The sequence below is a fragment of the Alosa alosa genome, chromosome 22 (genome assembly GCF_017589495.1).
Source record: "Alosa alosa isolate M-15738 ecotype Scorff River chromosome 22, AALO_Geno_1.1, whole genome shotgun sequence".
Lineage (NCBI taxonomy): Eukaryota > Metazoa > Chordata > Actinopteri > Clupeiformes > Clupeidae > Alosa > Alosa alosa.
The window spans coordinates 8,017,266-8,029,302 of NC_063210.1; the positions used below are offsets into that span (position 1 = coordinate 8,017,266).

The window sequence follows — 12,037 nt, forward strand, 5'->3', positions numbered from 1 at the left end:
TGCTAGCCCAACTGCAATATTTATGGCAGCTTATTTTAGAATAAATGAGTTGCTCAGATAGCGCAGGTACACATCATCAGGGCAGAGCAAAAGCAATACGAGTCCCATAGTCTAAGCCAAGTTGGCCCGAGGCAAAGAAAAGAAGGCTATTCTGGTTTATAAACAGGCTATCCAGCCTAGACCCATTAAGACAGCAGCCAAGCCTATTTTTTTAAAGGGGTTAGGCCTACTGCCTATCCTAAGAAGCTGTTTTGCGAAATAAATGAAAATAAATTAGTTAAATAATTATTTGTTTAAAGACAAATTGCTATGACATCCTGTGATGGGCATCAGTGCATCAATAAAACTACACTTCCCGAAAACACTCTCCTACCCAGAATTCCTTGTAACTCCGTTTTTGCTGTCACCCTCGCGATTATTTAGGAGCTGGCTGATTTTGAATAAGGAAGATGGCAACCGCGGCAGTGGTTGAGTTTCAGAGAGCTCAGTCTCTCATTAGTACGGACCGAAATGCCTCAATTGATATTTTACACTCAATAGGTAAGTGAAAAACTCGTTATATTATTTGAAACTTCTTAAATGTAGCCTGCTAATTTGAACGTTTTCGGGTTACAGCCCTGTTTTGATTCTGCTCGCTGCTAACAGCCGGCTGGTGCGTTGCTGACTCACTGTAGCTAGCCATGCTGGTGGTAGGTTAGTGTTCGTGAACAGGCTAGCTAGCTTGCTAATAGTAGGCCATAACCTAGCTATGTAGCTAGATAGCCTAGCTCAAGCAATGAAACGTCTGTGAGTCACCATCAAGCCAATACAGAAATTCATTATCTAGCAAGTAGCTATTGACCTCGGCGACTTCATAAAACAAGTGTAGTCGAGCTTTGAACAAAACATTGTTATTCACGTCAAAGTACTATTTAACCTACGAAGACAATCAACGGGAAATGTTTAATGATATTCCGTGATTTTTGTGGCTGGAACTAGCTTGCTGGCTGCCAACAAATTAACGTTAGCAAGTCGACATTCACTGTCATTACTGTGAATACTAGACAAATCTTGTAGCTGTAGGCATATTGATTACATGTAGCTAACGTTAGCTATCTATGCCTACGTTGGGTGTTGAAAATATAATCTTGTTTAGTGGTAAAAGTTGGCTTCAAGACCGTTAACCGAAGTTTAGACGTGTTTAAGAACCCAGCTATCGTAACAATGAGTAAATTACGGAGTTTGTAGTAGTGCATGATGATTATTAACGGTTAACACTAACGATAGTTGTTTTGCTACATATTTAGCTAGCTAGCATGCTAACAGTGACACTGCTTGCTCCTGTCGATTCACTGTCCCACTGAAGTTGCCTAACAATCATGGAATCTAGACTAGTTGGTGTTGCTCTTGTGGAAATCAAAACACGATGGCTACTGACAGAGTGGCTGTCATCACTTACTGTATGGTATAAGACTAGGTGATGCGTCCTCACCTCTGTATTCCCGATCATGATTTTTCATTGCTCATTGTAAGTGTCAGACTTGGGACTACTTGTGATAATAACTTGTTTTTTGTCTTCAGTGAGGCGAGATGTCCAAGAGGATGATGAGGAGGCGGTCAAAGTTAAGGAGCAGAGCATCCTTGAGCTGGGAAACCTCTTGGCCAAGACCGGTCAGGCTGCAGGTATGTTTGCATCTCATGTCTTTTACATGAGACTAGTTTTTTCCAAACTTCCTCTTAACCTCATTGGAAAGCCTCTTACAATCTGTTCAGAAATCAGTAACATGCCCATTTTTACTTCAGAAATTCTCTCCCCAGTGGGCTGGTTGCTTGGTCATATAATTTGGGTTTGAGAACTGGGGTTATATTTCCCCACCATGCAGCGGCTTCAACGAGTAATGACCCACCTTCCTTCCTTATGGTTTCAGAGCTGGGTGGTCTGCTGAAGTTTGTGAGGCCTTTCCTCATCTCCATCAGTAAGGCCAAGGCTGCCCGACTAGTGCGCTCCCTTCTGGACCTCTTCTTGGACATGGAGGCTGCCACAGGACAGGAAGTGGAGCTGTGCCTGGAGTGCATTGAGTGGGCCAAGGCTGAGAAGAGGACCTTCCTCAGACAGGCCTTGGAGGTAAGCGTGTATACATGGGTCAAGTTGCCTGTGTGTTGAATTTAGGCTTCTGACCGGTGTCATCGGCTGGGTTGGTACTACCAAAGTTTTATGATTTAGCAGAATTGTGTATTTACATCTTTTCGTAGAGTGGTGTGTGCAGTTATTTGTAGATATAATTGATGTCGGCAGACTTTGTTATCCCACTGAAAGATTAAACGTTTGATAGGGATGTAATGATAACTCAACTCACGATTCAATACGATTCACTATTTTAAGTTCACGATCCGATTTTCTCACAATTTTTAACAGAATAAGATCCAGACAAATTGACATAAACCACCTGTCACCATGTCCCAGTTCGTGCATATTCTGTCTTATCTGGTGCCCTGATGAGGTTGTCTTAAATTAGAATAGTCTTGTGAAATCAAAAGTACATTTCGTTTTTTTTTATTTATTTTTTTTATCTCAACCCGTTGTAATATTCACACATTTTTAGCCGATTCATGGTGCATTGTTTCATTTCTAATGTTTGATGATTGCCTTGTTTAGGCATATTCTTTTTGCTTGTGTATGATATGAGTCTCACTCTTTCTGTACAGGCCCGGCTTGTCTCACTGTATTTTGACACCACACGGTATCAGGAAGCCCTGTCACTTGGTGAGTTTCATAATGATGGATGAGATTGTTCTGGAACAAAGTTGCTGTAATAACAAGTCGTTATGAAGATTAAAGGCCCATTCACACCAATAACGATAACTATAAATAAATATCGTTCTCGTTAATATGAATGACTACGTTCACACTTAAACTATAACGACATGAAGAACGATATCGTTGGGGATCACTTTCAGAGCGATTTTCAGAACGATAAAAAGCTAATAGCCAATCAGAACCCATAACATTTTAACCTTCATATTCATTAACACAAGGGGAGACTTTGCTTATCGTTGTTCAGTCCGAATGCTTTTATCGTTATGGTTATAGTTATCGTGATCGTTCTTGGTGTGAATAGGCCTTAAGAGCTTTTCACATGAGAAGCGAGACACTCTAGTTAGTATTCAGTTAATTTTCAATGAGCAGCTGGCGTGCAACAGGGGCACGAATGGATACACGAATCGAAAACATGCCTACATCCAAGATAAAAATCATTCAGCTTTTGAGGTGGCACTGCAGGCACTTTAGTTCAAGTAACAAAATTGAGGAAATATTTGTAAGGTTAGACCTGTCTAACAAATGGATAGTTTATGGATTGCCTCATTTAAAGGAGAATTCCGGTGTGATTTTGACCTAAAGTGTTTTGAAACATGACGCCGAGTGTGAACCTATGTCTCATAGCCCATCTCGCCTTGTCCCCTGCACTCCGAAATCTGGCGCTAGTTAGCCGATGCTACCAACAAGGCGGCTAATGCTGGTGCCTCGGGCATCGGTCTAGCCATGCAAATAAATCACTGTTTTACACCATTTACGAGGCTCAACGTATCTCCACACTTCATTGGTATACTTCCCAGGGCCCTGACATTTAAAACGAGACATTGAGAACTTTGAAAAAGCACTGGTGGAAATGCATGGATTCCAGTTGCTGCTTAACATATGTATTGATGATGTACATGACAACGAAGAGCACCTTACAACAAATGGCATAAATGTTTTACTACTCAGTGACGTGAATCTTGCATAGCCTAATGTTGTTGACGGAAGACGTGCTGTAGGCCACACGTGAAGAAGGAGTGGCCATGTGTGCATCCATACTACATAGCCTACTGACTGCAGCTTCAGATGGCATTACGAAGGATAAGAGAAAAGGAAGAGAAGACAGAATGGTTCGCGCTTGTGCTTTTCCAGGTTGCGGCAAGGAGATGAGAAGCTATGTTCCAGAAAGTTTTCACAGGCTACCTCTACACGAGTCAACTTGGAAGCAGTGGCTTGTTGTTTTGCAAGTCGATGTCGAGACACCTATCCATATACTAAAACAGAAGGATTACCGTGTATGTAGTGCACATTTTGGACAACTATTGGATTGATCAAAAGCAATAAAACCCAAGTGTGCAGAGTACTTACTCAGTAGATAAATGTCCATCTTGCCCCTCCGGCGGGTCTTAAATGTCCAGTTTAATTTTGGGACATGGAAAAAGGCTTCCAATACCCACAAGTCCAGAAGGGAAGAAAAGCCTTGCGCTAATGTCACATAGCGTCGTCTTGAGTCGATGGTGCAAAAGGTCCCACTCTTTGCAACAAAAACACTCCATATCGGTAGGCATTCTCTCACAGCACCGGCAGGAACACCACCATTTCCCCGTGATACGAGGCTGTGCTTGCAGCTGCTTGCTCTGCACGCTGTCTCTCAATCTCTCCTTTCCGCGGCGCCACGCAGCTCTTCCTCCGTATATTCAGGCTCAAATAAATAAGGACGCCCATCAAACTCAAATGTTTTCTCCTCGTCTTCATAAAACTCCGTAGCTTCATCATCCGACATCCTTGCAATAGCCTAGTTGCCAACTGTTTGCACTAACTCCATTCCACAACTAAAGCGAGTATTCACGTGACTTATCACCTGTAGTTTCGCTCCTGCTCGTCACTCGACTTATCGTGACTAAATTCAAGATGGCTGCAAACGCTAAACTTTGTGAAGACACTGTCTGTATAAATCGTCTTGTAAGTAAACTACCAGTGCTTTTTCAAAGTTCTCAATGTCTCGTTTTAAATGTCAGGGCCCTGGGAAGTATACCAATGAAGTGTGGAGATACGTTGAGCCTCGTAAATGGTGTAAAACAGTGATTTATTTGCATGGTTAGACCGATGCCCGAGGCACCAGCATTAGCCGCCTTGTTGGTAGCATCGGCTAACTAGCGCCAGATTTCGGAGTGCATGGGGACAAGCCGAGATGGGCTATGAGACAGGTTCACACTCGGCGTCATGTTTCAAAACACTTTAGGTCAAAATCACACCGGAATTCTCCTTTAAAAGGGTAAATTTACAATTGTTTGATTAGCTAAGTTGTTTCTATGTTTAGCTCACTGTAGTGACATATGTTTTAGATGATTTGTTATCTTTGAAATGAGGGGTAGAAAGTGTACGGGACAGAAGACGGGAAAAGCTCTTTAGCTTAAGTTTGTGTGGTAGTGAGCCGATACTTTAGCACATCACAAGTGTACATGAAAATAATCTTTCAAATAGGACCTTTTTTTGTATAAATTACATGGATGTTACTTCACAGGGTCGCAGTTGTTGCATGAGCTCAAAAAGATGGATGACAAGGCTTTGCTGGTGGAGGTGCAGCTGCTCGAGAGCAAGACTTACCATGCCCTCAGTAACCTCCCCAAGGCCCGGGCTGCTCTCACCTCAGCCAGAACCACGGCTAATGCCATCTACTGCCCTCCCAAACTTCAGGCAGCTCTGGACATGCAGTCAGGCAAGTTCTCACAGTATGGTGGGGCTTAATCTTGGCCAGATGGTTAAAATGAGCATTAAACACTTTGATTAATGGCTGCTGTACCAAGCTGCTCTGATGAGTCCTGATTGTGTTATATGGACATATGACTGTCTATGGTACTTGCATCACATATAATGTTCAGACAGGGTGTAAAGGTAATGTGACATAAGCCCAGTCTTATTTGCTGTTTACCTAGCCTCAGAGCATCCCACCAGCTGTCAGGTCCTGTTCTAGAATATTGTGGATGAAATATGTAATATAGGCAGATTGCTGGCCCTTCTACAAAAAGCAGAACATTTAATTGCACATATCTTTCTTGCAACTGATATACAATCATGACTTCACCCCCTCTCTCGTTACCATGTGGATGGCTAGCAAGCAGGAGCTGAGTCATGGAGTGTAACTGACTGTTCTGTTGCTCTCCCCCTGTAGGAATCACCCATGCAGCTGGGGAGAAGGACTGGAAGACGGCCTACTCCTACTTCTTTGAGGCCTTCGAGGGCTACGACTCCATCGACAGCCCCAGGGCCGTCACTGCACTGAAATACATGCTCCTCTGCAAGATCATGCTCAGCCAGTGAGTCACACTTGGCCAGCCGCATGCAACCCTCTCCAGTAACACTAACGCCTTGCATCGCCTCTCCTAAACACAGACTGGCTTAGAATACATAAAGGATAGGAAGCGTTTGAAAGTATGGATGCTTCACTGCTGTCAGCAAGCCAGTGAAGTTTTCTGTATTCAAGTGAGAGGAAACCATGCCTATTTGTAAAGGAAATTAAGAGTACTTAGATCTTAAAACTAGTGAAAGGGAACTACCTGCTGTTCATCCTGGTTGCTGAAAACCTGAATAATCAAGGAAATAATTTATACTACCAGGAGCTGTTGATATTACTCAGCATTGCTCTATTCCAAGTCAAGTTAATCGGTGGAAAATGCAAGATCTATGCACAGGGCACTAGTAATAACTTAATTAATATTTGCTGTTGTGGTGTATCACTAAGATCATAGTAAGTCCAGCACACGAAGGTGACTTTATTACGGGTGAAGACGCTATGATTGCCGCTACAAGGTGTAATGGCTTCCTCTCTGTTGGAGTATCCTCTGTAGAGCTTGTGTGTTCGTGTGTGATGTGGACAGCACAGTTTGCTTGAACTTGTGTAAAACACAACTGCCTATGTGCTCCTTCAGGCCAGAAGATGTTCAGTCCCTGACCAGTGGAAAACTTGCCCTACGGTATGCTGGGAGACAAGTAAGGCGCCAACCTTTTGGTTTTGTTTTGTCTTGTTTCGCTTGTTTGCCTCTACACAACTGTTGAATGTTTGGTCTCGGGTGCTTTTCTTTTGCTCTCATTGTTTGCCTCTACACAACTGTTGAATGTTTGGTCTCGGGTGCTTTTCTTTTGCTCTCATTGGCTTGTCCTCATTGTTTACGCTCCATCCTCCCCACAGACAGATTCACTCAAGTGTGTAGCACAAGCCAGCAAGAACAGGTCATTAGCTGACTTTGAGAAGGTGAGCCCGCTGGTCTTTCAGTGGATTGTGGTATGTTTTGTAAGATCAAAATGTAAGAAATATATGCATTTGCTCCTTTGTGATTTTGCCTTTTCACGCACACGTAGGCTCTGGGAGATTACAAATCGGAGCTGAGGGACGACCCTATTATCAACACTCATCTGAAAAAGCTGTATGACAATCTGCTGGAGCAGAACCTCATCAGGGTCATTGAGCCTTTCTCCAGAGTACAGGTAGAGGGCGCTGTTCACCACACGCGTTAAACCTGCTATAGGAAACACAAAAGCACAGATTAAGCACTCTAATTCAAGTGATCAATGGCTGTCTAGAACAGGGGTCTCAAACTCAAATGAGCTGGGGGCCAATTCTGCCAATGTCCTCTGATTGGAGGGCCGGCTATTTCTGAAAATGCAATGTTCTTTTTTTTTTTTTCCAAATACCACACAACTGCAAACAGAAAGTGCAAGTGTTTTTATCTAGTTTTAGACACCTGTGCTAGCAACCTTAGCTTATAAATAAAAATATTTTAACATTTTTTTTTAAACCTGGCAAACTATAAGAAAGCAACACCATTGGATTTTTATATCAAAATTTCAAAAGGCCATTGCTTGAAAGTGGTCAGAGATAAGGTCCTACTGTAAATGTAAAAATCTTTGAGTAAAACTAAATGTACCCATCTAATTTGCCACTGGATGGCAAGCACCTCAAATTATGCACCTTTCAGTAAATACTGGATGAACATATTTGAGCAGGTTTACTTTCCTTTTTTCATATTACCCACAACAAATTAACAGGAAAACATCTAAGATGTATACCAACACCTAAGATGTATATGGTTTCTAAACCACAAGGCCTACAATAAAGCATTCTGGTCAAATCAGTTCCTATCGCGGGTAATCTGAGTACCCAGAAGTTCGCATCATATTGCGGGTGACTTTGTAGTTTAGAGCCCTATTTCTACTAGCCCTGCTGTCTGTACCACGTCCATTACGGACACCATCATCACGATAGTAACCTCCAAGCTATGTTGGGCAGAGGGTCGAAATAAGCATGGTATGCTTAGTGGACACCGTCGTATAGGCTACACGCAGACGCACCTCCATTCAATAGACGATGGATCATAATCTCCAAAAGGATATTCTTCAGATTTAGAATAGGTGAATAACATGGCCTACCTAAGACTTCATCACACGTAAACGTTTTTCAACATTTGGTGTAGGCCTATTTCTGCTTAATTTCTGTTTCAATCTATGCAACACTATGGCCTGCATCGCTTCCGCGTCATTACAAATGCACGTCTTTGTTTCTCGCGTGTAGCCTAATACAAGTAGGCTATTTCCTGAAAACTTTGCGCAGCGATTTTGGGTTTGAATGAAGCTCTGGATGTCTAGCACATAGTGGAGCAGAGTACAAATGAGATTTGTCACCGTACTTGGAACTATCGTCTATTTTAATCAGTATCGTTGTTTGTCGCAATTAAAAATAGTCTCAAGGGCCAGATTACATTATTTTGACATACGTCGCGGGCCGGAATTGGGCCGGACGCGGGCCGGGTGTTTGAGACCCCTGGTCTAGAACCTGATTTATTGTTTCTATTACAGATAGCTTTAGTGAAATTTGGACATGATTTTTGGTATATTCTCCATTGAAATGCAGTTTGGTGAGACTAGTTTGAATGAGAATAACCCTGTTTTCCCGGTTTCAGATCACACACATATCTACACTCATCAAACTCTCAAAGGTAATGAATGGCCTTTTTCTTACTTTCATTAGACTATTGATCACTGATATTGCATTGACATTATTGTTTATTATTGCTATTTTCCTTAATGTAGTATTACCAACAATTTAAATTTGTTCACTGTTAATTGTACCATTATCTTATTGACAATGTCATTGTTCTACACAGGGGGATGTGGAGAGAAAACTATCACAAATGATTCTGGATAAAAAATTTCATGGTATACCATCACTATTCTGTACAAATTCTCACAACCTATTCACCAGACTAAGTTTGAATTTGAACTGCCAGTAGTCATGAAGTAGTCTGTGATAAGTGTTCTGTAACATTGTTTGTCCATACACTTGTAGGCATTCTGGACCAAGGTGAAGGGGTTCTTATCATATTTGAAGAGCCTCCGGTGGACAAGACCTACGAGGCAGCCTTGGAAACCATTCAGAACATGAGCAAAGTGGTTGATTCACTTTACAACAAAGCAAAGAAGCTGACATAGGTGAGACTTCTCGAAGGAGAAAAGATCATTGGTTTGGTCACCTGTGTGTATTCCAAAAGGCCACAGAAGGAGTTTTTTTCAGTGTTCAAAATACTAAAGCAATTTATGTCAACACTTTTGTCTGGTCTTACTAGTCTGGTTTTGTGTTACTCATGTATGTGTGTGTATATATATATATTTGCAGAAATATCTGTGTATGTGTATGTGTGTGTGTGTGTGTATATATATATATATATATATATATATATATATATATATATATATATATATATATATATATATATATATATATATATATATATATATATATATATACACACACACACACACACACACAGATATTTCTGAGATTAGGATTTGAGAAATTGCACTTTATTTTGAAAGCTATATTTAGTTGTTTCTTTTTCTTCCATACATCATACACACTTAGAATCCTTTTTTTTTTTAATCCCATAGGACCAAAGTCCGGACTGCAGCTAAGAGGGACAGAGTGTGTGTGTGCGCGTGTGTATGTGCGTGTGTGTGTGTGTGTGTGTGTGTGTGTACATGTGCGCGTGTGTGTGGCCAACACGTGGAACCTTTTTTTGCGGGGAGGAAGGACAACATCAAGCAGAATTCGAAAACTGCAATGGGAGTCCACCCCCACAACCCCCCACCTGAGAGTTTTTAACATCTCCTCCAATGGACTTCAACAAATGATACATCCGTTTCTTTCCTTCACTCTTTATTTTCCGCTCAGTGTTCTCTTTCAGTGTATCTCAACGGCCGTCACAGGCCATCAGGGATTATATTTACAGCCACAATAAAAGATAAAGCAGTAATCATATATATCAACTGTATAAATCTCCTACAGAATACATACATGTCGGTTTCATGTTCAGAGGTGCAATACAAAAACCGTGAGGAGTTCTGAAGAGTTCCTCTGCCTCAGTCTTTCAGTACGTTTGGTAATCTTAAAGAAAGCACAGGTTTGCTATGGGGATTTCTCCCCACTAGGTCAGGTGTTTGCTGGAAACTATGAGTGTTAGTTCATTTGGAGGGGGAAAGAAAACCACGCAAGATGGGTCCGAGCACCGTTTGCCAAGAATCACCCGGCCCTTGGTCGTCGTCAGTCCTTAACGCCTCCCTCCCTCTGTAAATCTGCTGTACAATATCGGTTGAAGCCCTTTCTCTCTCTCTCCCAGGAGTACATGAACATCAACCCCATGATCCTTTTCATACCATCGGTGCCCATTGATGGCCTCAGGCCTTTCTGTTAAGCATTAGGTGCAATACAAATTTGGGAGGCAAGGTGGCGAGTGATTTAATTAGTGATTCATTTATCTAGGCCGTCTACAAGCTTTTGTGTCTGTGAATACGCCCCACTGTAGTTTTCTGGCTATTGTACAGTATGCTAGCAACCAAACAATTTCAGAGCAGTTTATATCACTTGGTTTTTTTTTTTTTTTTTTTTTTTTTTTTTGTTCTCCCCACCTTCATTTCATTTATACATAATTTACCAATAAATGTTTTTATTATTATTTCTAAGTCATGTCTGCTCCATAGAAATCTAGTCACGTTTTTAAAAAAATAATAATAATAATATTTTGCCGTAGTTTCAAGATTTCAGCCTTTGCTTGCAGAGTTTGAATATGCTTTGTACAAGATTGTAGAATGTATTTTGTTAAACTACGCCAGGCTGTTTTGCATGCTTTTTGGTTGGAATTGAAGAAGGTGGCATGGAGGGAGGGAGGGAGCTAGCAGCACCACTTGCTTGGTTTTGCTTTGTTGATCAAATGTAACTTCCTGCTCAAATGTAGAGTGTGTGTGTGTGTCTGGTGTTGTGCCTGATTGATGTGTCGATGAAGGGAGAGGAACAGTGCCTGTAGAGGTGCTTTGACAAAAAAAAAAAAAAAATGAAAAGGGAATGTGTAAAATTAGAGGACATGCCAACAATAACAACCATTTCACAACACTCAGCAAGTCACATAGTGTGTTTTTGGAGGTTAGTAACAAATGCCTGTTTTGTTAATTGAGGATATTGTCTTCAAAAGGGATTTTGTTTTAAATCACACTGTAGATTGAATGTCAGCATGGTTTGTCCCAGAGTTAGGACTGTGGACCACTGATGAAGGCACAAGGTCAGGCAGCGGTTTTCTGGGCGAGTGGAGTGTTGTGCCCTGAATCCCTTGCAAATTCGTTTGTGTTTAGTGCCATACAATGCACTAAGCAGGGAAATTGTGCCTGCTCATTTGTTAGATCATTTTTTGTGGCCACTGTTCATGTTGTTAATGTCATTTTCCCCATTAGTCATGGTTTCAATTGAATTTAACTGAAAATGAAGACAGGGTATTGGGACAAAAGAAAATTAACTAAGCATAGACTCTAGAGTCTTGTAGACTATGTCCTGATAATTTAGTCTACATCTCCAGTATGGTGTTTTCATGTTAACTAATCTTACAGGGCTGAGCACTTCAATTATTGTGATGGATAAAGAGCAATCGTTTTCTCCAACACACCACGTTGCAGTTGTTTACCGCATTTTTAAAATTAAAAAGGATTCTTTTAAATAATTCCTGCTTTCTTCTTCTAAATCTGAGGACCAGCCCACTGGCTTGAAAATTACGCACATCTTCCAAAACCAAATGTAACAAACCTGCTGATCCATTACCTAATATATCTGATGTTCAGATGAGTTCAATTAAATCTTTTTATTAAATATGTTTCCCTTTTGCCTTTCTTAGCATATTCATAAAGGCCAGATTTACGAGTGTTGTTGAACACAACTGAGATTAT

The 12,037-nt window shown here is 41.2% G+C and overlaps 1 protein-coding gene across 1 annotated transcript; it reads left to right on the plus strand.

The window, feature by feature from the left end:
- Nucleotides 1–436: 436 nt before the first annotated feature.
- On the plus strand, nt 437–11,960 carry psmd11b (proteasome 26S subunit, non-ATPase 11b). Its single transcript, XM_048233645.1, has 13 exons — nt 437–540; nt 1,561–1,662; nt 1,908–2,104; nt 2,686–2,743; nt 5,301–5,495; nt 5,949–6,093; nt 6,706–6,766; nt 6,966–7,028; nt 7,136–7,261; nt 8,734–8,769; nt 8,938–8,989; nt 9,120–9,262; nt 9,719–11,960. Exons 1-12 carry the CDS (start codon nt 450–452, stop codon nt 9,260–9,262), a joined length of 1,269 nt encoding a protein of 422 aa, XP_048089602.1. The 5' UTR covers nt 437–449; the 3' UTR covers nt 9,719–11,960.
- Nucleotides 11,961–12,037: the final 77 nt, after the last annotated feature.

What these genes read in the sequence shown, in the direction of transcription:
- psmd11b (XM_048233645.1), top strand. Translation starts at nt 450, where the DNA reads ATGGCAACCGCGGCAGTGGTTGAGTTTCAGAGAGCTCAGTCTCTCATT. An exon ending in TCAGGAAGCCCTGTCACTTG is followed by an intron (nt 2,744 to 5,300) that starts GTGAGTTTCATA and finishes GTTACTTCACAG; the next exon opens with GGTCGCAGTTGTTGCATGAG. An exon ending in TCTGGATAAAAAATTTCATG is followed by an intron (nt 8,990 to 9,119) that starts GTATACCATCAC and finishes ATACACTTGTAG; the next exon opens with GCATTCTGGACCAAGGTGAA.